General features: G+C 39.3%; 1 protein-coding gene across 2 annotated transcripts; it reads left to right on the forward strand.

Annotated features, from left to right (window-relative positions):
* The first annotated feature begins 144 nt into the window (after positions 1-144).
* Positions 145-25,322, forward strand: PSMA5 (proteasome 20S subunit alpha 5). 2 transcript variants are annotated; one of them, XM_025996368.2, is made up of 9 exons: positions 145-323; positions 4,855-4,921; positions 11,467-11,593; positions 13,864-13,931; positions 15,270-15,377; positions 15,519-15,577; positions 16,131-16,233; positions 17,239-17,325; positions 25,074-25,322. In XM_025996368.2, the coding sequence occupies exons 1-9, from the start codon at positions 295-297 to the stop codon at positions 25,149-25,151; spliced, it is 726 nt and encodes a 241-aa protein (XP_025852153.1). In that variant the 5' UTR covers positions 145-294; the 3' UTR covers positions 25,152-25,322. The 2 variants fall into 2 exon arrangements, with proteins under 2 accessions (XP_025852153.1, XP_072610504.1); XM_072754403.1 differs by having other exon boundaries at positions 186-3,321; positions 3,663-4,921.
* The last annotated feature ends 1,527 nt before the right edge of the window (positions 25,323-26,849 follow it).

Genomic DNA, 26,849 nt, shown 5'->3' on the forward strand with positions numbered 1-26,849 from the left:
CGCCGAGCGCCCCTAGCAACCCCCTGCGCTGTGAAGCGGAAGCTCGGCCCTGGTCCCGCCCTCCCCGAAACCAACCGCGGCCTGGCAGGGAGGCACGTTGGGCCAATCACGTCGGCGGGAACTACGACCAACCAATCGGAGGCCGTCACAGGCGGGCGGGCTGAAGGGGTCGCAGGCGCACGCGCGGTCGGGAGCAGGGCCTCGCGCTGTGGTGGTGCGGGCGAGCTGGGTGCCGGCGGGCTCGTGTTGGCTCTCAAAGACCCCGCGTAGCCGCTGCCGCCTTCTGCCCTCGCCATGTTCCTCACTCGGTCTGAGTACGACAGGTCTGTGCGTCGGGGTGGGGGAGATGGGGCCGGGCTTCTGGGCGGGCAGGACCGGGGCCCGGCCCGGCCTGGGTTCTGCCGTGTCATGGGGCGCCCCGGGAATCCGAGTCTGGCCCGGCCCGGGGCATCTCTTGCTGTCCCCGGCCGCCCGGGGCGATTCCCCGAGCTAGACTCGCGCCGGGTCCTACCGCTGAGTCACTGCTGGGTCCCGGCTCGGTGCGGAAGCGGGAAGCTGCGCTTTGTGCTCAGAGAGGCCGAGGGGCCGGGGCTCCGACCTTTAACCCGGAGGAGTCCAGGGGTCGCCGCTTCCCCCGTTCATCATTTCGTGCTATGACTCCCTTTAAAAAAAAAAAAAAAGTGCACGTGTTGCCTGAAAGAAAAAGCAACTAGAGATTCTTTAATGGCTTTCATAATTTCAGCTCCCCTTTCCTTCTAGGGAAACAACCTCGTTTTGTTCCTTAGTCGTGGGAATACAGCGGCCTTTTCTTTGAAACTTAGGAGGGCGTGCTGGGATGTGTACTTTTATGCAAAAGCGCCGAGGCATTCTCAGTTCTGCACAGATAAGAGTGTGGAGTCTGATTTTATAGGAACTGGAATTTAGAGTGGTTCTCAAGAGTTTCCTCATCACGCTGAGTCGACCGGACCTGGGCTTTTTTGGCTTTTTAAGAAGCTTATAGCAAGCTAGTTGTGTGTTAGGGCCAGATCTGTTCTCGAAATTAAGGTTGTGAAATTGTTGTATTTATTTTAAAAAGCAACAGTTTTCAGGACTTGGAAGTACTAAATAATATTAAATTGTGCATATTTAAGCTGTAGACATTTTCACTTTCAGTTTTTGTTTTGGTCAGTTAGGTTTTCATCTACTATAGAAGGTTTGTGTGTTTTGTTTTTTTTTCTTTTTAAAGCCCAGAAGGGCAGATTTTCCTTTCCTACTAGGTCCTTAGGAGCTGCATTTCTTGTGAAAGTATACGTTGACCCTGTCAAAATTTTAACACCTGGAACTACCACTTTTTTATTCTTTTACTGACTCTTAGAATAGATAATGTGAAGTTTAAAAACTGACAGCTTTTCCTACTGTCCTATAAAATGACTGTTAGTATGTATATCCCAGAGCATTAAAAGGAATCTTCTTTAGGTGATAGAATTTTGTTAGGGTGTACATGATAGAAATTGTTATCCTGATTTATCAGAAAACCTTTATTAAGATTTTGTGATCTTTAACATTTTCAGTGACTGCTTAGTGTTACTCATTTTTGTATCTTTCCAAGAATGCCTAAAATACAGCTTTTTAAAATTCTCTTAGCTAATATACTTGAATGCTTGCTGTGTACAAGGCACTGTCTAGTTGCTGGCCATACAGCAGTGAACAAAATCAAGATCCTTACTCTCATATGGGAGACTGTCTTTTAAAGAACTATTTACAAAAATAATTATAGTGTAAATTGGAAGTGTATTCATGTCATTAGAGAAATTCAAATCAAGTACTATAGGAGTTTTGTTGAGAGATTGCATTCAATATTAGAGGATTATTGAAAACTTTAAAAAGGAGCTGGTATTTAAACTGAGTCTTGAGAAAGAGGAAGATTTTAATAAATATGGACTGTAAAAGTCAGTAGTTTTTGAGGCCAAGAATATAGTATGAAAAAGGGAGGGCAGTGGGAAAGCACAGTTCATGTTTGGGAAAATTCTGTTCTGGGTGGCATGTATGATGCATGTATGTATGGGAATGGTGAACTATGGGAAAAACAGGATGGTGCTAGATTCTGAATGGGTTTTTTTATGTGTGGTTGAGTTCAGGTCTTACTCTGGGCAACCATATGCTATTAATTTTCCTGTTAAGTTTTATAATTGTGTTTGCAGAGATTATTTGACTGAAATAGAGGAAAGAATGAATCAATATCTGTTAGAAGGCTGTTATAATAGGTGAAAGGTAATGAGGGCGTTGAGACTGAAAGAAGAGTGTTGAGTTACTATGTGGGAGGAATTGATGTGACTTGGCATATTGTTAATATGAGAGATGGAGAGAAATGGGTCAGATCATTCAGAACTTTCAAGCTTGGGGAACTGGGAGATTGGAGATGTTTTAAAATAGAAATGAAATAGGAATGGCAGGAGATGGAGCTGATTTTGCAAGGATGGCTGGATTTAAAGAGATATTTCTGGGGTGCCTAGGTGGCTCAGTGATTAAGCGTCTGCCTTCGGCTCAGGGCGTGATCCCGGAGACCTGGGATCAAGTTCTGAGTCCTGCATCAGGCTCCCTGTGGGGAGTCTGCTTCTCCCTCTGCCTGTGTCTCTGCCTTCTCTCTGTGTCTCTCATGAATAAATAAATAAAATCTTAAAGAGAGAGAGAGAGATTTCATGTTGGAAAATGTTGAGTGTTTGGTGCTAATGGGATATCCTTTTAAAAATGCTTAGGAGGCATTTAAATTAGGAAAGAGGTCAAACTGGTAATAGAGATTTGAAAGTAGTTGGTGCTTAGTGTAAATAAAATGACCCAGGGAAACAGTAAAGTTTGAGTTAGAGGGCTAAGAGTAGAGCCCATGTTAGGATTTGGTAGTACCTCACTAGTATGAAGTACTTGAATTAGAGTAAAAATGCTATATTCACATAGTACTTTACACTTTACAAAGTTCTTTCATACTCTATGAAATTCAGTATTAATTATCTTGTAACAGAGGCAGCATAGGTTTTGGTTTTTGCTTTTCATTTGAGGGAATTACAGCTAATTGCAGAACTAGAACTTAAGTCCAGGTCTTCTGTCCTCGCTTTTCACTCAGTCATTTTTAAAAATTGTTCATTGGGTGCCTGGGTGGCTTAGTTGGTTAAGCCTCTGACCAGCTTGTCCTGATCTCAGGGTCCTGGGATCGAGTTCTGCATGGGGCTCCCCTCTCAACATGGAGTCAGGTTATCCCTCTCCCTCAGCTCCACCTTGTGCTTATGCTTTCTTTCTCTCTCAAATAAATAAATAAAATCTTTTTTAAAGAAGTTGTTCCTTAGAGGGGCACCTGGGTGGCTCAGTGGTTGAGCTTCTGCCTTTGGCTCAGGTCGTGGTCCTGGGATCAAGTCCTCCATCCAGGGATGTTCCCTACAGGGAGCATGCTTCTGCGAACTCTGCCTGTGTCTGCTCTCATGAATAAATAAATAAAATATTTTTTTAAAAAAAAGTTGTTCCTTAGAGTTCTGAACTTTTTAAAAAATATTTTATTTATTCTCTGACAGAGAGCACAAGCAGGGGGAGTGGTAGACAGGGAGAAGCAACAGGCTCCTTGCTAAGCAGGTGTGGGTCCTGATCCCAGGACTGGATCATGATCTGAGTCTAAGGCAGTTGCTTAACCAACTGAGCCACCCAAGTGCCCCAGGTTCTGAACTTTTTAAATGACCTCTGGGAAAGGGGAATGGATGGTGGGATTCTCCTTTCACTCCTCATTTAACCCAGAGTAATAATTTCCAGAGGTGGTATAGTGAAATAGCTAAAAGCTTGGACTCTGCAGTCACTTGTGTAAATTCTAATTCCACCTCTGCTGCTTATATGCTGAGGGACTTTGGGCAAATTAGGTAACTTCTATGTGTCTCAACTTTCTCATCTGTGAAATAGTATCTATCTCAAAATGCTACTTCGTAGGATTACTTTGAGGATTAAGTGAGGTAATCATTTAAAGGTTTATAACAATGCGAGGCATATAGTAGATATACAGCTAAGTGTTAACTTGTATTATTACCTGTTTTATATTTGGGGGATATATATGAATTTTTTTTGAAGACAGTTTTTGATAAATTTGAAAATGCTGTATTACACATCATATTACATGTTATAAAATCAAAACTCCATAAACCAAGGATTGTAACTATTTTCATTCATTTGTTCAAGTATTTTTGAAGTGTCCATTGTGTCCTGAAAACTTCTGTAGCTAAGACCATGACTGATGCGTCTTCTCTATAGTGATTTCCAAAAGACTGGAGCAAGGAAAGGTGGGGAAGTGTTTTGGAGAGAAAAAGAAGTCTGGCATGTAATGGATATAAATCTGTATGGAATAAATAAATTAGCTTAGGCTTTAGGAACTACACAGACCTCCGTCTGTTAAGATACTAATAGTAATTGCTACAAATAAATAAATGTGCTTATAGCTAACTTATACTAAAAAGTAAGATATTAACAGCAAATCCATGTAATGAGAAGAGGATAAGAATAAATACTTATTTTCTTGGGAATCGCCTGGTAGTTTTGGGGCATGAATTTATTGAAGGAATTACAGATTGATTCAGGGTTGAGGCAGAAGGTCACCTGCTCTCATTTGATCAGTTTGAAGTCTCTGGGAATAGGACAGAAGTATTCCATACATAAGTTCCATTTTCTTAAAAAGCTGTACAAAAGCTTTTACAAAAATGTACAAAAAATAGCTACAGATTGTTTTGGGTGAAAGAATTATGATATTTATATCTTGTAGCCATTTGAGCTAAATATCAAGGAACTTGAGTTTCATGTATCTATGCTTATTTTTTCTGCCAATTTTTAATACTTTTTTTTAAATTATAGGGGTGTCAATACTTTTTCTCCTGAAGGAAGATTATTTCAAGTGGAATATGCCATTGAAGCTATCAAGGTATACTATCAAGTGGCAAGTTTTTGAAATTTCATGGCAACCTAATGCTTTGCTGGCAAAATATTTGGAGTGAATGTGTATTAGCTATTTCTTTAGAAAATATTATCTCCCCTTAACCAAGAACTAACCATTCTAATAGCAATTTCAATATCATTCCTAAAACCTTTTGAACAGATAACTGTTCATAATTATATATTATATAGCTTTTTCTCGTGGGACTGGAGTGACACGTTTGTGTTCGTAATCTTCTTGGTGATACAGAGAGGGGTATAGAAGTCTAGAGTTAGCACCTGGGAGACATTTTGAACAAATCATTTAAATGATCACCTGTAAAAAATTAGTAAGTAAGCTATACTTAAAGTTAGTTATCACATGGGATTGCATTTGTTGAACTATGGATAGTCTGAATTCTGATATAGACTGTCCAGGGTAAAGTCCAGGCATCAGTATTTTTAAGGACTCCCTCAGTGAATCTAATATCTAGCAAGGGTTGAGAATCCCTGATCTAGTCCAACCCTTCACTCTGTACTTCAATCACCTCTACATCCTCAAATATTTATAGAGTCCTAGTGATAGAGTATTTTCTTGCAAGATGGCTCATCCTGTTAGAAAACAATTCATAAGGGCTAAGAAATTTATCCTTGTATTGAATGAAAAGTCTAGCTTCCTGAAGTTTCTTTTGTTTGGTCCTAGTTTTGCCCTTGAAACCATACAGAATGTATAAACCTTCTCCAAAGACCGTTCTTCACATAACTGAAGAGAGCTCCTGTGTTTCTCTCTAAGTTACCAGTTCTAAAAAGAATGTATTGTAGGAAATGGTTAATAAGAAAATCTGGAAAAGGGCAAAAGATTTTGATTAGTTGAAGACATAGAAGTAGAAGTAGATGCACTATGATGGATGGTGGGACAGAAAATGGTAGGCCAGCTACAAGTGCCTATTTTTGTTTCTGATCACGTTTGTCCTATATTGAAACCATACAGTACTATGAAGTATGAAACTATCACAATTCCAAGCTGTGGCATTTATTTTGAGTCTCTAAAGACAACAGTTCCACCCAGATGTGCAAACCAAGAATAATCCTCAGTTTTGGAGGGTTTCTCCGTTAAGCTCCTTACTGTGATTTTCCAGATTTGCTTAAAGATAGGTAGGTGGCATCCGATCCCTAGCCCTATGTTGGACTAAGAAATAGTGATGTGGCCTTTAATAGATGTGACTTAACCTGTATGAAAATTCAGGCTTTTTGGTATTTAAACTGCCTGGTATTTATTTTTTTATTTATTTAATTTATTTTTTATATATATATTTTAAAGATTTTTATTTATTTATTCATAGAGATGCAGAGAGAGAGAGAGGCAGAGACACAGGCAGAGGGAGAAGCAGGCTTCATGCAGGGAGCCTGACGTGGGACTCGATCCACGGTCTCCAGGATCATGCCCTGGGCTGCAGGCAGCGCTAAACCGCTGCGCCACCGGGGCTGCCCAACTACCTGGTATTTAAACAATTTATGAGCTGCCAGGGAGAAAGCAATTTGATAACTTTAAATATTCAATAGTATGAAAGGATCTGGAGAAATGACTAGGAATGGCTGACAAGTAGAAATTGTCATTTGAAGGTACTGTATGGATGGCATGAGTGAGATACAGCCAGCAGAAATGGAAAAAAATTGCCTTTGGAGTAGGTTTTTTGTGGGGGGAGAATAATTTGTGGCAGTATCAAAATTAAGGTATTATACTGAGGATCTGGACATTGGTTATAATTAAAATACTAAAGAAATAACTACATAAAGTTAAATGTTCTCTCATTTTGCTTCTCCGTTTCCCCAGTTCCCATCAAGGGTTAGGGTGAAGTTTAGGCAGAACTTTAATATTGAAACATCTGGGGGTGAGTGTAAATGTTCAAAAGAAAATTATCTTGATTTTGATATATTTTATAAAGTAGACTGTCTTGAAACTATTAATCCTTTTTTGAGTGGAAGCTTAGGAAGTTATTTAAGTGGAGGCCAAATTTTATATGCTGAGAACTTATTCTTGTAATATGAGAATATTTCATCCACAAAATAATTATAGTACCCAGGGACTGACATTTTGGACCAGGTATTTCTTTGTTGGGGGACCATCCTGTGCAAGGTAGAATGTTTAGCAGGATCACTGGTCTCTACCCACTAGATGCCAGTAGCAATACATTTCCAACCATGACAACCAAAAATGTCTCAAGACTTTCCTCTCCAGATATATGTCCTCTAGAGAGTAAAGTGGCCCCTGGTTGAGAACAACTTCGCTAGATAAAATTTAAAAGTAGGTATGGGGGATCCCTGGGTGGTGCAGCGTTTTGGTGCCTGCCTTTGGCCCAGGGCGCGATCCTGGAGACCTGGGATCGAATCCCACATCGGCCTCCCGGTGCATGGAGCTTGCTTCTCCCACTGCCTATGTCTCTGCCTCTCTCTCTCTGTGTGTGTGACTATCGTAAATAAATAAAAATTTTAAAAAATAAAAAATAAAAAAATAAAAGTAGGTATGAATTCTGTTCTATTCAGTTGGAGATTTAAGAGCAATACACAATATATAAAACAACTAGAGAACGACTAAGTGCCAAATTAAATTCAACGATAATATTTTCTGATTAAAAGTTTTATTAAGGTATAACTGTATGTAGTTTCAGAGTCAAAAGATAAAACAATTACAAAAACTTCTTGAAAAACAGCAGTCCCTGAAGACTGTCCCCTTTATCTTCAGTTTCCCAAAAGCAACACTTTAAAAAATCTTTTAGCTGATAATTTTCTTGGCATTAACTTCATATTTCTAGCACAGACTTACATTGTTTTGTTTTGTTTTGTTTAGGTATTATCCACAGACTTTATATTGTGGAGCGTGATAATTTCTGCCCCTAATGACACACATAGACAGACAGACATACACACAATTTCCTACTGTGGTGGGGGTAAGATGACCCACTCAATATATATATCATATTTAGCATAATTTTGTAAGATCACTAGTCAACATTTTTATCTGTATGATTGTGTAAGTACTATTCACAGGTAAGCCATTTTCCCATTTCTGCACAGTATTTTCCTGGAAGTTGAGTACTCTCTTTTTTTAAAAAAAAATGTGCTTAATTTAATATTTATATATTACAAAATCATCCCCAAAGTCTCTCAAAATACCCAGGCACTTGAAATAGCCTATTAAAGATTCTTAAATAGGAGTGCCTGGGTGGCTCAGTTGGTTAAGCTTCCGACTCTTGATTTTGGCTCAGGTCATGATCTCAGGGTGGTGGGATCAAGCCCCAAGTCAGGCTCTGAGCTCAGTGGGGAGTCTGCTTGAGATTCTCTCCCTCTGCCCCTTCCCCTCTTTTGCATGCACACACAAGAGCTCTCTCTCCCTCTCAGATAAATAAATTAATCTTAAAAAAAAAAAGGTTCTTAAATAAATCTTTGAGCCTTCTGACCTGCTCCAGTCTGGACTAGTTCTCTGGGCATACTGCACAGCTGTATATATTTATATTCGGTCATTATCACCCTAGGATTTCCCTTTAACTCCCTCTTGTGTTAGCTCCCGTGTGTCATCCTTTTTTCTTTTCATGTATTCCTTCAGTTTGGTAAAGGTTCTCCAATAGTTTCATAAGAAAGTGTTTTTAAATTCCAAGCTCTTTTGTTTTTTTCCTTTTTCTTATTAGTGTCCTATTCTTGTTTTATGGATGAAATATATTCTTTTTCTTTAAGGAGTTTTTTGAAAGATAGAGAGAGAGTGAACCTAGGAAGGGGCAGAGAGAGAGAATCTCAAGCAGACTCCTTGCTGAGCGTGAAGCCTGATGCAGGGCTTGATCCCTTGACCCTAAGATCATGACCTGAGCTGAAATCAAGAGTCAGACACACACACAAAGAAGAGTCAGACACATAACTGACTAAGCCACCTAGGCACTCCAAGAATTTTTTTTTAAGATTTTTTTTATTTATTCATGAGAGACACAGAAAGAAAGGCAAAGACACAGGCAGAGGGAAAAGCAGGCTCCCCATGGGGAGCCTGATGTGGGACTCAATCCCAGAACCCCAGGATCATGACCTAAGCCAAAGGAAGATGCTCAACCACTGAGCCACCCAGGTGCCCCTAAAGATTTTTTTTTTTTTTATTATTTTTTTTTATCTATTCATTAGAGAGCATGCACATGTAGAGGGAGAGGTGAAGAAGAGGGAGAAGTACTCTCCACTAAGCTGGGAGCCCCATGTGGGCTCAATCCCAGGAACTGGAGATCCTGACTGGAGCTGAAGGCCTGCTGAGCCACCCAGGCGCCCCCTTTTTAAAGATTTTATTTTATTTATTTATTTGAGAGAAAGAGCAGAAGTGCTCAGAAGTTTGAAAATCACTGCTCTAGAGAAAACTGCCCCTTCTCATTTCATGCCTGAAGAGCGTTTCAACTAGTTTCTGAGAGCTGAACGGGGAAAGGCTGAGGTTCTTAACATTAAGCTTGTCAATTTTTACTTAATACCCCTATTTTCACTGTAGTCTTTGACTGTGCTTAGTGTCCCCCAACCCAAAGACCACTCTATTTTACCCTCTTCAGAGTCTTCTACAGGAGTTAGGGTGAGGCCATTATCTAGCTTTACAGCACAGGGACAGGGATCTGGAAATCTGTTTCTTAGGTAGACATTGAACTGATCTCACATTTTTTTTTAGCTCCTCTGTCTATTGCCAGAGGTCCTTGTTGCCACCATTTCCTTTTTTGGGGGGTTCTATGATATAAATCAGATAGTTTCTTGATTTTTCTTTACCACTGGTTTAGGATTCAGAATTCACAGATCTGCTAAGTAATTTATCACTAACTCATCTTCGAAATTTTGTTGCGTGTCTTTGCCCATTCTCTTTGTCCCAGTATATTTGTTTATCTCCTCCCCCCCCAGCCTTTAATCTTGTACTATTACCAGGCTGGGGAAAGGAGTAGAGCTAATGTGTGTGTTCAGTCTATACCTTTTAACTAGAAGTATGAATACTCATTTTTTTTTTACATAAAATTCTTTTATAGTTCATCTCCTAGAGTTATGCATGCAAACACTGATTAAGATATTATATAATAAAAAATTGGTATGTGTCACTTAAAGTCACAACTTTACCCATTTGAAAAGTAGTACATCTATGTATGAGACATGGTCAGTGTGCAGACATGTTAAATGTGTTATACATAATGATTCGTGGAATTCTTTGGAATCTTTTGCAATAACAGTCTGGTGGCTTGCACTGGCAGGCATTGGTTTGTAGAACTAACTAAATAATAATGGTAATTCAGAGGAAAGAGCACATTTAGTCATGGAAGGCTTTATGAATGGTGGGTGGGATTTGGATAGTCAGAAGATTGTATTCAAGGGGAGAGACTGCATGAGCAGAAGTGCAAGGGTAGGAGATAATATAGCATGAGAAAATGGGTTAGGCTATACCTGGTGGATTTTTTTGGAGAATACTGAGTAATAAAATTGGAAGAGAAGAGTGAGATTAGGTTTTGAGGGCTGTGGAAGCTTATTTGGATTTTATGTTACAGACAATATAGGGAGATGTTAATTCTTCAGAGAAGTATAATGAAAATAGCATTTTATTAGATCAGTCAGGCCATAACATGAAATATACATTAAGAGAAAGATTAAGTAGGGGAGCCTAAGTAGGAGGCTGTTGAAATAATCTAGGCGTATAAGAAGAATGACTAAATTTATTATTCATTTATTAGGCACCAGGCACCATTTTAAGCCTTTTATATATTAATATGTTTATTCTTCTTGATGTATTTTGCAGATAAAGAAATATAGAGGGTTGGTGACTAGGATGGTGCCATGGAAATGGAGAGATGAAATTAAGCTATACTGTGAACTGCTAGTGACCTCAAAAGATTAAGTTAATATTTTTATGTTGGGGGATCCCCGGGTGGCGCAGCGGTTTGGCGCCTGCCTTTGGCCCAGGGCGCGATCCTGGAGTCCCGGGATCGAATCCCACGTCGGGCTCCCTGCATGGAGCCTGCGTCTCCCTCTGCCTGTGTCTCTGCTTCTCTCTCCTCTCTGTGTATTCTCATGAATAAATAAATAAAAATTAAAAAATATATATATATTTTTATGTTGGTAATGGGTGTTGTGATTTTTTTTCTTCCTTTTTTTTTTTTTTTCTTTTTAAAATACATTACTTTTCTGGAGGTCACGTAAATTTGAGAAATAAAAGCGTTTGGGACAAGTCAAGATGACAGAGGTGAAAAGAAAAACATTAGAGTTTTATTGTTTTTTTGCATGCCTGTTTAGAACTTTAGAATCTGCTCCTCCAAAATATTGGCATTAGAGTTGATCCTTTCCCACATATTTTTAAGAACTTAGTGAACTTTCCCGTTAGAAGAACAAAATTCTGTAAATTAGTGCTCTTGCCATAGATAGGAATACTACATTACTTACTAGGGGTCTGCATACTAGATGTGACTTGAAACTTCTGTCTTGTGAGGTTATTCAGAGAGATCCCTGGTGAGTATGTGAGACTGTTCTTTAACCTGTACACGATAACCATAATACGTTTCTTTTTAGCTTGGTTCTACAGCCATTGGGATCCAGACATCAGAGGGTGTGTGCTTAGCTGTGGAGAAGAGAATTACCTCCCCACTCATGGAGCCAAGCAGCATTGAGAAAATTGTAGAGATCGATGCTCACATAGGTAAGGAGTAGGGGAAAGCCGTTCTGTAGGATCTGGCTTGGGTTAGTCTTCTTTGGCTTTCCAAGGGAGGCGCATATTAGATGAATATCTTATTCCTTTGTTAGCTATGGTTTTTCAGATTGTAGGCCAGTGTGCATAATATAATAGTAGGAAGCAGCTGTAGAGCTCACCTACTCCCAGAAGTCCCTTTCTCCTTCAAATTTAGACTTGGCATGTATGATGGTTGTTGAACTATGTAAAGGTTGAATCGGCCAGCTCCCTATGATGGTTGGGTCTTCAGTGATGCATAATGTTAATCCTGATAGAAAACCATGAGAGGGATCATGTGGAAAACTAGAGGTGTCCACTAAAAAGAGGAATTCTTAAAGCTCTTTAGGGTGACTAAGGTTCAGAGAGCATAAGAATATTTGAGCAGATCCGTCCTCTTCCTCTGTTTTCAGATTTATCTTTTTACTCCCTGTCACCCTCTACATCCCTCACCCACACCGCAGCACTTTTTTTTTTTTTTTTTTTTGGTCTCTGTTTAAATTCTCCTGCCTTAGCTTCTGGCATCATTATAGTATTACAGGGTGAGTAGTTCTGCTTATTTATAGCGTGGTATTTTAGTTGGCTGTCCAAATTTTCTTAACCTACTAGTCATCTTATTAATGAAACATCAGTAAAATCAGAAAATAATTACTTGAAGGCCTTAGAACCAAATGCCCTGGTGACTCTGAGAGCTTGACATTATTTCTTTCATGGATATAGGAACTGAGATTTAATCTTTTAAGATTAGAACATTGTTTTTATTTTAACTCAAGTCACCTCTCTTTTGGAGATAGATCAGTGTTACTTTAGCAAATTGAGAACCTACCGTGTGCCAGATACATGCTAGTCATCAGGGATACAGAGAGAAATGAGACATAGTCCTTGTATTTCAGAAACATACAGCCTAATGGTGAAGGTGGACATGTAAATAAGAATATGCAGTTGAGTGATGTAAGGTATTAAGAAAGGCTATAGTATGTGCTCAGTAGGGGTACAAAGGAGGAAATAATTAGTTTTGTCTGGAGCCAGTGGTAGTGGGTGTTGAGAAAAGGATTCTATAAAGGTGAAGCTTGAGCTGAGTTGAATTGCAAAAGATCAGGAAGTGTTCACCAAGTGAACAAGTGTTTGGGTATAGCAAGGGAGAGCACTGTGGTTAGAGAGAATAGAAACCCTTGATGGTGTAAAATATGGAATACGTTGGCACAAACAGTTTGGTATAATTGGGAGGCAGACTATATCAAGAAGTGAGCTTGGGATCAGATAGTTGGAAGTTCTTTTTATTATGCTATGCTAAAGAGATTGAACTTGATCCTTTTGCATTGATGAGAAAGATTTTAAGCATTGAGGTAATATGATCAGATGAATATTTTAGAAAGGCCATTCTGATTAACAAGGTTGCAGGTAGAGTGAAGGGGTTTGAGACTGGAAACAGGGAGACCAGGTAAGAAATTTCCTTTAATCCACATGGAAATAATGAGGGCCTTAACCAAAGCAGTAGCCAGAGAATGGAGAAAGTAGGATTAATGCCAGACAGGTCAATTTGATAGAGACTGATAGAATTTGGGGTCTGATAGGTTGTGAGGGCCAAGGAGTCTAGAAGGGAAAGAACTTGATTTGAGTCAGTGGTACGTCCAAGGAGATATATTAAGCGTGTCATTTGGCTTTATAGGTTTGAAATGTGGGAATAAGGCTTAGGCTGGAGATACAGAGTTTGAGTCATGGCATATAAAGTAATAGCCATAACTTTGGCATCTTGGACTGTTAGGTAAACTTTCTCTCTAAACTATGTGGTTTGTATTTGGTCAGGAAGATGAAAAAGCTTTTGATTTTATCATAGGGTCTTTCACCATAGCTCATAGTGAGATGGTTATTTTTTATCTTTATTTCTTCTGTTGGAATACTAGTGTTTGCTTATTTTGAAAGTGCATTGTGGTCACAAAGTGCTAAAGGGATGCTTAAGGATGTAATATGTGGAAAATCATGTTTGTTTGGCTGTTCTTTTCTGTCTTCTATCTTACTGGACTTCTGTGTTATTGTGGGTGGTTTTTTATTTATTTGTAATATAATTATATTTGTGTTCAGTACAGTTAATCAAATAATTTCCCATCTGTCTCTTGGGTATATTGCCATGGGATTGCTATATGGCTGCCATGATTCCATTTCAGTATTTCAGTTATTTCCTGAGTGGATGAAAGAGTCTGCAAGGATTTGGCCCCTGGGTCACTATTGCTTTTACATTGCAGGTTGTGCCATGAGTGGGCTAATTGCTGATGCTAAGACTTTAATTGATAAAGCCAGAGTGGAGACACAGGTAAAATTAGCATCATCTCTCTTTTTTACCATGATGCTTGAGTTCCTTGTTAATGACGATATAGCTGCCTGGGCTATCTTGTGGGTTATCTGTGTTAATATCAAATGTAGCTGTTGGGAGTGGTTTTGGATAGAATCCCTAGTTTATAACTTTCTGAGGCTTGGGGTCTAGCCATCCAACCATTGCAGCTTTAAGGAAGCTGACAAATAGTGCTGACAGTCTCTTGCTTCTTTTTGATTTGCCTTATATAAAGCAATTTTGCCTTCTGTTCCCTAATTGACTTTTTGTGGGAGCACCATAGCAAGAAGTGGATGTAGCTAAAGGGCATTCTATCCCAACTGCTTTGGTGTTGGGCTTGCAAATAACCGCTCTCCTGTGGCAAGTAATGTTATGGTTCCAGGTGACAGATACTGATCAGGAATACTGATATTTTCTGCTTGGAGAATAGACCAGTAAGAAAAAATCTGATTGGTAAAAATTTTTTTGCATTTATTTTCAACTTTGCTGTCAGACTTATATACAAGTAAGTCATTAATTTAAACGCCAGTGGGGCACTTGGGTGGCTCAGTTGGTTCAGCATCTGCCTTTGGCTCAGGTCATGATCCCAGGGTCCTGGGATTGATCCCCACGTGGGGCTCCCTGTTCACTGGGGAGTCTGCTACTCCCTCTCTCTCTCCTCTCTCCCCCACCCTGCCCTGCTCATCATGCATGCTTTCTCTCAAATAAATAAAAGCTTTAAAAAAATTTAAACACCAATAAACACAATGATGAGATAAGGTCTGTGAGGGAAAGTGGCACTTAACTGTTAGCATTCACTTTGTGCAAAGACTAAGTTTGGTTATATGAGGGGTTACCTGGTTTTCAATGGAGTCATCCTCTAGTCTGTCATTACTTAAGAGTCCTTTTGATCAGAGTTTATTTGCAGAGCTATTTCTCTTCCTCATGTAGTCCCAAGCATTTGAGTTTAGTGTTAAGGAAAACGAAATGGAGCTGAGCATTCAGCTTACAATCACAGTTCACAGGGATGTGTGTAGTGGGATGGTGGGCTGCTTTAATGCTTTTCTTATTTAAAAGGTAGACCGTTTAGGGGCACCAGCGTGGTTCAGTTGGTTAAGCGTCCAGCTCTTGATTTCAGCTCAGGTCATGATCTCAGTATTGTGGGAGTGAGCCCCACATCATGCTCTGTGCTCAGTAGGGAGTCTGCTTGAGATTCTCTCTCCCTCTCTGCCCTCCACCACATGTGCTGTCTCTCTCAAATAAATACATAAATCTTAAAAAAAAAAAAAAGAAGAAGAAGAAGAAAAAGAAGAGGTAGACCACATTTTGCTCTTCTTCTAGAACCATTGGTTCACCTACAATGAGACAATGACAGTGGAAAGTGTGACTCAAGCTGTGTCCAATCTAGCTCTACAGTTTGGTGAAGAAGATGCAGATCCAGGTGCCATGGTGAGTGTGGTGTTTGTGTCAAGTTTTCTTGCTGTTCTAAGGGATGCAGGATATTTGTCTTCTGAACATACCTTTCTCAGCCCCTCTGACCGCCTACTTCAATAGCCATTTATCTTAAGACCTCTTGTTTTTTGGTTCTAGTCTCGTCCCTTTGGAGTAGCACTGTTATTTGGAGGAGTTGATGAGAAAGGACCTCAGCTGTAAGAATAATTTGCCATTTTTTCCTGTTTCTTTTTTGGTAGAAATTTTAATTTGGGTTGGGGACTTGCTTAAATCAACTGAGAAGATTATTATAGAATTACAAAAAATGAGGGGCGTCTAACTCTAAAGTTCAGTGATTGTGTGCTCTTTATATAGAAAGACAAATTTGGGGATTCTATGAAAGAAAAACTATTGACACCACTGCTAATTCTGGGAAGAATTAAAAGTAACTTTGTTACTATGGTCAGGATGCATTTTAGACCTTTGCTTTAGAACATTGATTTGCTCCTTATTCTCAAATATTTAGGTAAGCCTACTCAGGTGCAATATTTATATCATCTGTACTTCTGAATCTCTGAGGAATTTATTAGTTTAAATACTTTTTGAAAGATCTGGTTCTCTAGGCACAGAATGTCTTTGGACCTGTGCCTCAGTATTTTGGTGGTTTCCTGGCTGCAGAGCCAAACATTTATATTCTTCAGTGAGATGTTTGTTTCTTAAAATGCCACCACGCTTCATTTTAACCACCCCCCCTTTGGGGGAGTTTTGTAGGTTTCATATGGACCCATCTGGAACCTTTGTACAGTGCGATGCTAGAGCAATTGGCTCTGCTTCAGAGGGTGCCCAAAGCTCCTTGCAAGAAGTTTACCACAAGGTAATTGAGCCTTCTCACATCTTTTATTATTGTTTTTAAAATCAGGGTATAATTTACATACAATACAGTGGGCAGACCTTAAGAGTTAAGTTCTAGGAGTTTGACGGTTATGTATACCCTTGTAAGTACCACCTAAAACAAAATGTAGACTACTTCCCTCACTCCCTAAAATGCTTATCTCCTCTCCAGTCACTTTGTTCCTCCCTGGTAACCACGCTTACCACTATAGATGAGTTTTGTCTGTTCTTGTCATTTTTATAAATATACTCATATAGTTCGTATTTTGTGTTTGCTCTTTTTTGTTCAATATATTATTTTTAGGATGCATTCACATTTTTGTACTTAACAGTAATTAATGCTGAGTGGTATACCATGGTGTAGGTTTACCACAGTTTATTCTTTATCTTTACAGCTTTACTTAATAATTATATTTCCTAGTCTGGCTCTTGAAGCAAGTAGGTATTTGGTACTTTTTATCTTGTAGGCTGGGAAAACTTGGTTTTGGGGAATTCATCGTTGTAGTTGAAGGCTGCCATACTCATTCATATGGTGCCTGCTTCCATGAACCCCTGGTAGTTTTGATTTTATGTATGAAAAAAATTGGGTTCATGGGTTCAAAACAGTACAAGAGCAGATTTGCCAAATCAATGGGCAACCTTTTTAGATTATTTGGGAATTCTCATTATAGAATATTCCCAATATTATCTTGCTTCTGTATTAAAGAAGATAACTAGGGAAATGTAGCCCTTTCCACTTTTTCAAAGATCACGTAGATGAAAGTGGGTAACTTTGATCTGGTTCAAAATAAGATTTTTTTTTCCTTTGAATAAATGTATTAACGGTTTACTTGAATTCTAGAGATACTTGTCATGCACTGTACTTAACTAAGCCACTTGATTTATTAATATTTGCCAAGTTATTTCTTCAGGGAGATACAGGGGAAATCTTTGAAGGAAAGTGGAATTAATTTATAATGGCTACTCTCATTACCCTTTTTGTTTCAAGTCTATGACACTGAAAGAAGCTATCAAGTCTTCACTCATCATCCTCAAGCAAGTAATGGAGGAGAAGCTGAATGCAACTAATATAGAGGTATTTTTTGTTCCATTATTTTTATTCGGATATCATAGTTCCCATTGCTAAAGGTTGAATGGATGGAGATCATTCATCCCTTCAGAAGTTATTACTATCCTTTGAGTAAGTGATAACAGCAGAAGCCAGAATTGGATGTGTTAAAGAGTAGAAGGGAGGTGGACAAAACAAGAGTGGGCTCCTTTCTCAGGGAGTTATTACTATCCGCAGAAAGCAGCATTAAAGAAAGGGATTTTTGTCTTTTTAAGCATGAGAAAAGACTTGAAAACAACTTTTATACACTGAGAAGAAACTAGTGTATAGAAGCATGCTAAAAGAAACAAAAGCAGAGGTTAGTGATGGAAAACTAAAAGAGGGAAGGCATATTACAAATGAAGGAATTGATTTAAAGATTAGAACTCATTTAGCTTAATATTGAATAGCCATTATATGTCCAGTACTACACTAGATGCCAGGGATACAGACAGAAAATCCAGTTCCCATTCTGGGAGTATACTGTATGATATAGGGGCCATATAGATAATAACAGCTTGAGACAATACTTCTATAATAGTAATAAGAACATATTGTCACAAGAACATATTGTCACAAGAACATATACTAGGACATTAGGAAAGCTGGCTGGAAGAGGTGATGCTAAAGAATAGAAGAGAAGGGATTCTAGAAAGATGGAACAGCCATGGGCAAAGGCTCAAAGATGTGAAATAATATTGTATGTAAAAGGAAAAAACTTTTTAAAAGATTGATTGATTTGAGAGCGTACTTGTGCAAGAGAACACAGTGTGGAGAGCGGCAAAGGGAGAGGGAGAGTCCTAAGCAGACTCCTCACTGAAGGGGGAGCCCAATGATGAAGGGCTCTATCTCACAACCCTGAGATCATGACCTAAGCTGAAACCAAGAGTTGGACCTTAACCGACTGAGCCATCCAGGCCCCCCTTATAAAAGGAACTTTGAGGGTTTTCTGACTGTTGGGGTTCAAGATAAATGTAAGGTAGTGAGATGGTAAAAAAAAAAAAAAAAAAAAAAAAGGTAGTGAGATGGTAAGGGTGACATGGAGGGTTGTGGACCAGATTCTGACTGCCCTTATTTAGGATGCTAAGAGTAGATGGGAGAAAAGGAGGTGGTAGTGAGTAAAGATCAAGTAGGTTTGCAGGTGAATTGGGAGAGGAGAGGTCCTGTATTTCCTTAGTGATTGTTACATCATCTGCTGAGGGTGGGTGAATGCAACAGTGGAATTTAGGAGAATGGGAACTATTTGGAAGAGTCATTTTGAATAGGGAAAAGGAAGACCAGGATGAGTAAAAGGATTGCTGGGCTACATTAAAATACTAATAGAGGGTTTCTGGGTGGTTCAGGCAAGTGTCTGCCTTTGGCTCAGGTCGTGATCCCAGGGTCCTGCCGTCGAGCCCCACATCAATTGATCGAGAGCCCTCTGAATGAGCCCCCATCAATTGGCTCCCTGCTCAGCAGGGAGTCTGCTTCTCCCTCTCTTGCTGCCCCCCCCCCCATGCTTGCTCTCTCTCGTTCTCTCTCAAATAAATAAAATCTTTTAAAACATTATTAAAATACTAATGGAGGGCAGTGGGGGGGGGGGGGTGCTCAGCGGTTTAACACCACCGTCATCCCAGGGTGTGATCCTGGAGATCCCGGATCGAGTCCCACGTCAGGCTCCTTGTATGGAGCCTGCTTCTCCCTCTGCCTGTGTCTCTGCCTCTCTCTCTCTCTCTCATTAATAAATAAAATTTCTTTAAAAAAATAATAAAAAAAATACTAATGGAGAAAAATAATTTTTAAAAATTAGCAGAAGGAAACTTGGGTGGTTCAGCGGTTCGGCTCAGGGTGTGATCCTGGAGGGATCGAGTCCCACGTCAGGCTCCCTGCATGGAGCCTGCTTCTCCCTCGGCGTGTGTCTCTGCCTCTCTCTCTCTCATATAAATAAATACAATCTTTAAAAAAATAAAAAACTAGGAGAAGCTGGAATCATCAAACAGATTATTATAAAAAGTCTGGATAGTAGGCATAGTATGTATGTATATTATATTTCAATTAGACAAAATTTTTTAAGGCAACTGCAGTTGTAATCACAAATCTGTAATTAAACCAATTAGCACTTACCATAGTATTTATTAGCGGTACTGAACATAGACTGAGATACTGTATGTTTGTTTGTTTTTTTAAATTTTTTTATTTATTTATGATAGTCACAGAGAGAGAGAGAGAGGCAGAGACACAGGCAGAGGGAGAAGCAGGCTCCATGCCCCGGGAGCCCAACGTGGGATTCGATCCCGGGTCTCCAGGATCGCGCCCTGGGCCAAAGGCAGGCGCCAAACCACTGCGCCACCCAGGGATCCCGAGATACTGTATGTTTGTATTAATCCCTGGTGGAGATTTGCTGGTTCAGGGCCTAAGGATGGCTCACCAGTAGAGCCACTTCCACAGACTGAGTGAAAGTGGCAAACTTGGATGATGAAACAGAGGCTGGCCTAAAGGTGGGAAGGTCTGAGTGGAGTTGGAGAAAGGGGTAGGGGTTGGGGGGGGTTGCTCCTTGAGCAGTAGTGGGGAGAGGAGGGCTTTGGAATGGAAACGGAAAAATTTACTATGTAAATACTGTTTTTCACTTTCTTAGCAAAGATCTTTAAATATTTACCCTTGCCAGTCTTTGAGATGATCAAGCGCAGCAAATGCCATGATACCGCCTATCTTGACCCTTTAGGAGGGATTTTGTCATTTCCTTTCTAGTACTTTGTGTTGGTACTGAATGAGATAGGGTCTTAGCATTTCTGCTGAGAAAATCCCCTACCCCTCTCAGAGTAATTCGTAGGTAGCTCTGTTGATTTCACAATGAAAGTTCTGAGGCCTGGGACACCTGGGTGGCCTAGTGGTTGAGCGTCTGCCTTTGGCTCAGGGCATGATCCTGGAGTCCTGGGATTGAATCCCACATCAGGCTTTCCTCAGGGAGCCACTTCTCCCTCTGCCTCTCTCTCTCTCTGTGTCTCTCATGAATGAATAAATAAAATCTTAAAAAAAAAAAAAAAAGTTTTGAGGCCTGCTTGGTTCAGTTGAAACTGCAAAGGTTTTTGGCTCATTCAATTTCAGTGTTGCTTTGAAAAGAGCATCAGACGTGTCTCCTTCCTATCATTAACTGCATTAATACCTGACTGTGGTTTTCTTCACATTTAAGCAAAAGGGCACTTCGCTGTCCAAGACAATTTACTCCACCAGTACTGATGTTTCTAAATCTAACTGTCCATCAGTCTTTGGAAATGAAGCCCAGAAATCTGTATTTTGAAATTTCCTTGGGTGAATGTGATGGTCAGTCTGAGAAAGTCAGACATTTGGGAGCCACTGCTCTAGAGCATTTCCTCCATCTCTTTTAGGTCCCTGCTCCATCAGTTGTCCCTTGGATCCCTAGCCTCTCCTCTACAAAAAAAATTTCCAAGTCACATATTTTTTAGAAAACAAAACAGGGGCACCTCAGTGGCTCAGTCAGTTAAGCGCCTGCCTTTGGCACAGGTCATGATCCTGGGGTCCTGGGCTCCCTGCTCAGCTGGGAGCCTGCTTCTCTCTCTGCCCCTCCCCCACCTGTGCTGATATGTTCTCTCTCTTTCCCTCTCAAATAAATAAAATCTTTTAAAAAATAAAAGAGAACAAAACAAAATCCACTTTTGTTAAATCCCCCCCATCTATGTCCTGTCTTTTAAAAAAAAAAACAGAACCAACCTTGTGGAGATACAGTGTATGTACTATAAAATGCACTTATTTTAAGTGTACAGTTAAGTGAATTTTGACAAATACATAATTGCCACCTCAATTAAGGTATAGATCATTTCTATCATCCAAAAAGTTTTCTCATGTCCCTTTTTAGTCCGTTTCTTCCCACTGATCTGCTTTTTGTCCCTATAGATTTGTTTTGGGTGTTCTAGAATTTCATGTAAATGGGTCACACAGTGTGTGCTCTTTGGTGTCTGACTTCTTTCACTCAGCATAATGATTTTGAGATCCATCCTGTGTGTTATCAGTAGTCTGTTATATTTTATTCCTGAGAGCTATTCTGTTCATCCTTTTTTGTAACCTTTATTGCTAGGTCTCTTCCCAGCAGAACTTTGTTCATTGCCTTCAGCGCTTTCCCCATCATTTGTTCCTCAGTCGCTACCATTTGTTTCTGTTCTTAATATTTCCCTCAGACTGCTTCTTGCTAAGATAACTCCTGTTGGTCAGATTTCATGGTCACATTTTAGACCTATTATTTGACCTTTCTGAAGCAGACTCCTCAAAATTTTGACAATTCTAAAACTAAACATTATCTTTCCTGAAAACCATTTCATCTTCTCATCTTCCTAATTCTGGCAGATGACACCACTGGGGTACCTGTCATTCACAGCAGAAACCGAGACGACTCTGGCTTCCCCTTTCCCTTCACTGAATCATTCTCTTCACTGACTTTGCACATTTTTAAATAATTCTCATGTCTGTGCCCCCTCTCCTTCCCTACTTTCAAGTGCCTTCTTTTGTTCAGGAACTCCGTTTTCTCCTGCCCTGTATATTTTCAGAGGTTTCCTAACTAGTTTTCCTGCGTGTAGTTTTGCCATCCTTCATTTCATTACAGCCCCCATCATTGTGCTTCTGAAGTTGATTTTCTAAATTACACATCTAGTCTTGCTTGTTCTCTACTTAAAAACATTTTTATAACTCCTGACCACAAGATGAATTTGAAACTTCTTCCACAGTATGATGATTCACTATTCTTAAGTCATAATGTTTAATCTGTTAGGCACCTTGCTAAGCATTTTGCATGCAATTATTTCTTTTAATCTTCACAGCAACTCTCCAAATGGGTATTCCTGTTTTACAAAAGAGGAAACTGAGGCTTTGAGAGGGTAGAATCATGCCCAAAATAACAGAATTGGTAAATGGTAAAGTCAAAATTTGAACCCACTGTGATTTTGAGGTCCTATACTTATAACCAGTAAATATACTGTCTTTCCTACTTCCCCTTCCCATTTTTATCTCATCCTGTAAGCAACCTCTGCTCCAGCCATTCAGAATCACTTTGTTTTGCAAATATATCATCTTGTTTCATGCTTTTATGCATTTGCACATTCAGTGTGCCCTTCTGCTCCTCCACTGTCTGACCCATTCTTGGAAAACTTTAAGACACAACTCAGTGGGTGCCTGAGTGGCTCAGTTGGTTAAGCATCTGAATCCTGATTTCAGCTCAGGTCATGATCTCAGGGTCTTAAGATTGAGTCCTACTTTGGACTCCCCACTCAGCATGGAGTCTGCTTGGGATTCTCTCTCTTGCTGTCTAAAATAAATAAAATCTTAAAAAAAAAAAAAAAAAAGAACTCAAAAGTTGCTTCTCTTTGAAACCTTCTTGACCTCCCTTAGGTCAATCTTTTGTGCCTCTACATATGCTTAGCTCTGTTGTAACACCTAACGTTGAAAGTATTTGGCATCCAGCACCCTTAGTAAATAAGAGATTTTCATTTTTGGATCCCTAGTGCCTAGTACAATTGTACTAGTACACACATGCTTAATAATTATTATTCAGTGAAAGAAAGTGTGTTTTACCTATCTCACAGAGATTGGTCAGTTGGCTTTTTGTTTTTTTGTTTTTTGTTGTTTTTTTTTTTGGTGTTTTTCAGATTGGTTTGGTTCTTTAGATTTATTTTAGAGAGTGAGTGCACAGGGATGGGGAGAGGGAGAAGAGAGAATCTTAAGTAGACTCCCAAATGATAGCAGAGCCCTCACATAGGGCTTGATCCTACAACCCATGAAATCATGACCTGAGCCAAGACCAAGAGTTTGGACACTCATCTGATTGAGCCACCCAAGTGCCCCCTCACAACGGTTTTTGAAAGAATAAGAAAAATAGAAGAGTATCTTTCATATTATATAAATAAAATTATCATTATACAAATCCAAGGGGTTCTTTTTATTCATCTAGTGATGAGTGATATTATATAAAGACTGGGTGGCTCAGTCCGTTCAGTGTTGGACTCTTGGTTTCAGCTCAGGTCATGATCTCAGGATCATGAGATCGAGCCCTGTGTTGGGCTTACAGGGTCTGCTCCAGATAATCTCTCTCTCTCTCTCTCTCCTTCTGGCCCCCCCCTCCCCCCACCCCCACTGTAAATAAATAGATAAATAGATAAGTAAATAAAATAGATTTTTTAAAGATGTGCAGTATTGGGCAGCCCTGGTGGCTCAGCGGTTTAGCGTCGCCTTCAGTCCAGGGCCTGATCCTGGAGACCTGAGATCGAGTCCCATGTCAGGCTCCCTGCATGGATCCTGTTTCTCCCTCTGCCTGTGTCTCTGCCTCTCTCTTTCCCTCTCTCTCTCCCTCTCTCTCTCTCTCTCTCTCTGTTTCTCATGAATGAATAAAATATATATTTTTTAATGTGCAGTATTCTGTTTTACCTTAGATGAGGCAGAAAATAATAAACATCCTGTAATTGGATGATGCTAATTCTGGCAGTTTTCAAATTATTTAAATATCAGTAATGAATATTACCAAAAATGCCCTAGTATATTTAATTTTAAAGTCTAAAGAAAAAGGCAATATGAGGAAATGACATCTACTGTTCAGTATTGCCCCCAAAACATGGGGAACTATGTTATCAGCAGAGGTAATGGAAAAGTTGGTAGTTTTAGTTAAATGTGCAACTAACCATCTTCTGACCTTGGTCTTTTATAGCTTAAATAGATTATATCTGGATTGTTGGTTATTAGTAATATCTGCCAATCACAACTGATTTCCTGTTGTCAGTGTTAATGGAATCCTTCATTTTCATTGCCAGTCCTTTTATTTTTTAATTTAAAATTTTTTTTAAAAGTTTCTTCTTTAAAAAAAAGAAAAGATTTTTAATTTATTTACTTGAGAGAGAAAGTGAGAGAGAGAGAGAGAACCAGCAGAGGAAGAAGCAGACTCCTTGCTGAGCAGGGAGCCAGAGCCAGAACCAGAGCTCAGCTGGATGTGGGGCTGGATCTCAGGACCCTGGGATCATGACCTGACCTCAAGGCAGACAGACACTTAACTGACTGAGCAATCCAGGTGCCCCTCATGGCCAGTCCTTTTAAAAAACAAAAATTTGGTGGTTAAGTTGCCTTATGAACAATTTTAGAGAAAACAAAATATACTTAATATTTCATACTTTTGTTTTTTATTTAGTACTTATTATAATGTTCTAGGCAGTGTTGTAAGCACTTTACATATGTTAACACATTTAATCTTCACAACTTCTGTATAAGTTAGGTGCTATTATTAATCCTGTTTTACTGATGGAAATTGAAACACTGAGTGGCCAAGAAACAGGTCACACAATACAAGCTTCACTTGCAAGTGGGTAAATACACTTTAAAAATATTTCTAAAAAAAAAAAAAAATATATATATATATATATTTCTAAAGGAATCGTTAACAGAAAAAAGTACTGATGCTATGCAATTTGCTGTTGCTTTTCTGATCCTTGTTTAAGTAACTTCAAGAAATGACAATGACACCAGGCATTTGGTTAACTATTATGTGGTAAGTTAACCTCAAAATAGAAAATTTGGTCAATAAGAATTTTAATTTGGGAGTCAGAGAGCTATTTTAGGAACCCACGGCTGGAAACGATATCCCTGGGACAGCAGATCCTTTAGTTCCTAATGAACAGCTGCATCACTAACACAGCTTCTCCTGACCTAGTGCTATCTGCATGGTATATTGAGCCCAGCTCGTCAACCCTTCTCTGCTTTCTTTGCAGCTAGCCACGGTGCAGCCTGGCCAGAATTTCCACATGTTCACAAAGGAAGAACTCGAAGAGGTTATCAAGGACATTTAAAGAAGCATGATCCTCAGAACTTCTCTGGGACAATTTCAGTTCTCTTAAATGCTTTTAACTTTTAATTCCAGCTTCTGTTCCTTGGAAGAGATCCAGTGTATGTGCATTTTTTTATGATGTCTGTACATAAAGGCAGTTCTGAAATAAAGAAAAATTTCAAATTTGTTAATAGACCGTTCTCTTCTAATGCAGTCTTTTGTTAATATCCCTGTCCTATCAGAGTATCTGTTTGTTCTAAAATTGTTCTCGTGTCTATCTCATGAATCCCTTGATGTTGGCAAATGAACTCACACTAGTCCAGCTCCTCCCAATGGTTTAGAGATATTAATACCAACGTGAACCCATTTCAGTCCTGCAGTTTCTCTTGATTAAATAGGTACTTTGGCTGCTTTTCTTATATGAAGATGTTAACAAATTGACCATAAAAAACATGTTTTGAGGGTTGGAGTTAATTAAGCCAGCTACAGTGTTGTCCCAGTTTTTCTATCTTAATAGATAATTTGGAGGGAGATTTTCGCTTTTATTGAAGTTAACTATAGAAGCCGCCATCTTATGACCCATTGAGATTATTTAAAGAATCATCTGTTGGAGCCCCCCAAATGGCCATATGAAGTAGATATCATTATCATACTTTGACAGATGAAGAATCTAAGGCTGTGTGTCCATAGACACAGAAAATTAAACTGGGGATTTGAACTCAGATTTTCTGGTTTCATATATCAACTCTTGATTTTACAATGCCAGGTCCTTTGAGCCTACACCCCTATTGAGTGATAGGGAAAGGTCATAGAGATTTGTTTTTTTTTTTTTTAATAAATTTATTTTTTATTGGTGTTCAATTTACCAACATACAGAATAACACCCAGTGCTCATCCCGTCAAGTGCCCCCCTCAGTGCCCGTCACCCATTCACCCCCACCCCCAGTCATAGAGATTTGAAATATACTTGGACTATATACAACATGGCTAATCCATATGTGGATAATGCAGAATTGATTGCATGTTATCTTCATTGACATTTGTAGGAAGTTGTAGTCCATGATGTCAAAATAAATGATGTTATTTGAGTAGGTTGAATTCATACTAAATTTCATACTGTGTTTCTAGGAAAAAAAACAACAAAAAACTTGTGTTTATATACATTTGGAAATTGCAATGGCAGGAAACATTTGGAAGAAAATAATTTTGCCCTAGATATACACATAAGGAAAACAGGGAACTAGAGTTGTCACCAATGTTCTGGAGACTGTTTTGGTGACTTTAACCCTGTTATTAAATATTACATGATAGGGGTGCCTGGCTGGCTCAAGTCAATAGAGCATGCAACTTTTGATCTCAGGTCCGAGTTTGAGCCCCACATTGGGCACAGCAATTACTTTTAAAATAAATACAACACGATAATCATGAGATTCATTTCTCTCATGTTCACTTTAATTAGATCATGGTAGAAATGCCACTGAAAAGTCCTATCACAACTTCTATTTATTCAAATCTAACAAACTTACCAAGTACCTATCCACTATATGCCAAGCAATGTATTAGGCATTGGGGATAGAGTTATGAAAATACTGGATATGGTCTGTGCTCCCACGGAGCCCTTAGTGGGGAGAACTAGACGGTACATTCCCTTTAACTATAGGTTCATGAACAAAGCATGTTCCTTTAGGGAGAGGTGGGAGTTGTGTCTCTGAATTATGGA

This window comes from Vulpes vulpes, chromosome 3 (genome assembly GCF_048418805.1).
Source record: "Vulpes vulpes isolate BD-2025 chromosome 3, VulVul3, whole genome shotgun sequence".
Taxonomy (NCBI): Eukaryota; Metazoa; Chordata; class Mammalia; order Carnivora; family Canidae; genus Vulpes; species Vulpes vulpes.

Coding starts and splice junctions, on each gene's coding strand:
- PSMA5 (XM_025996368.2), top strand. CDS start 295: ATGTTCCTCACTCGGTCTGAGTACGACAG. Junction 4,922..11,466: donor ATGCCATTGAAGCTATCAAG/GTATACTATCAA, acceptor GTTTCTTTTTAG/CTTGGTTCTACAGCCATTGG. Junction 17,326..25,073: donor TGAATGCAACTAATATAGAG/GTATTTTTTGTT, acceptor CTTTCTTTGCAG/CTAGCCACGGTGCAGCCTGG.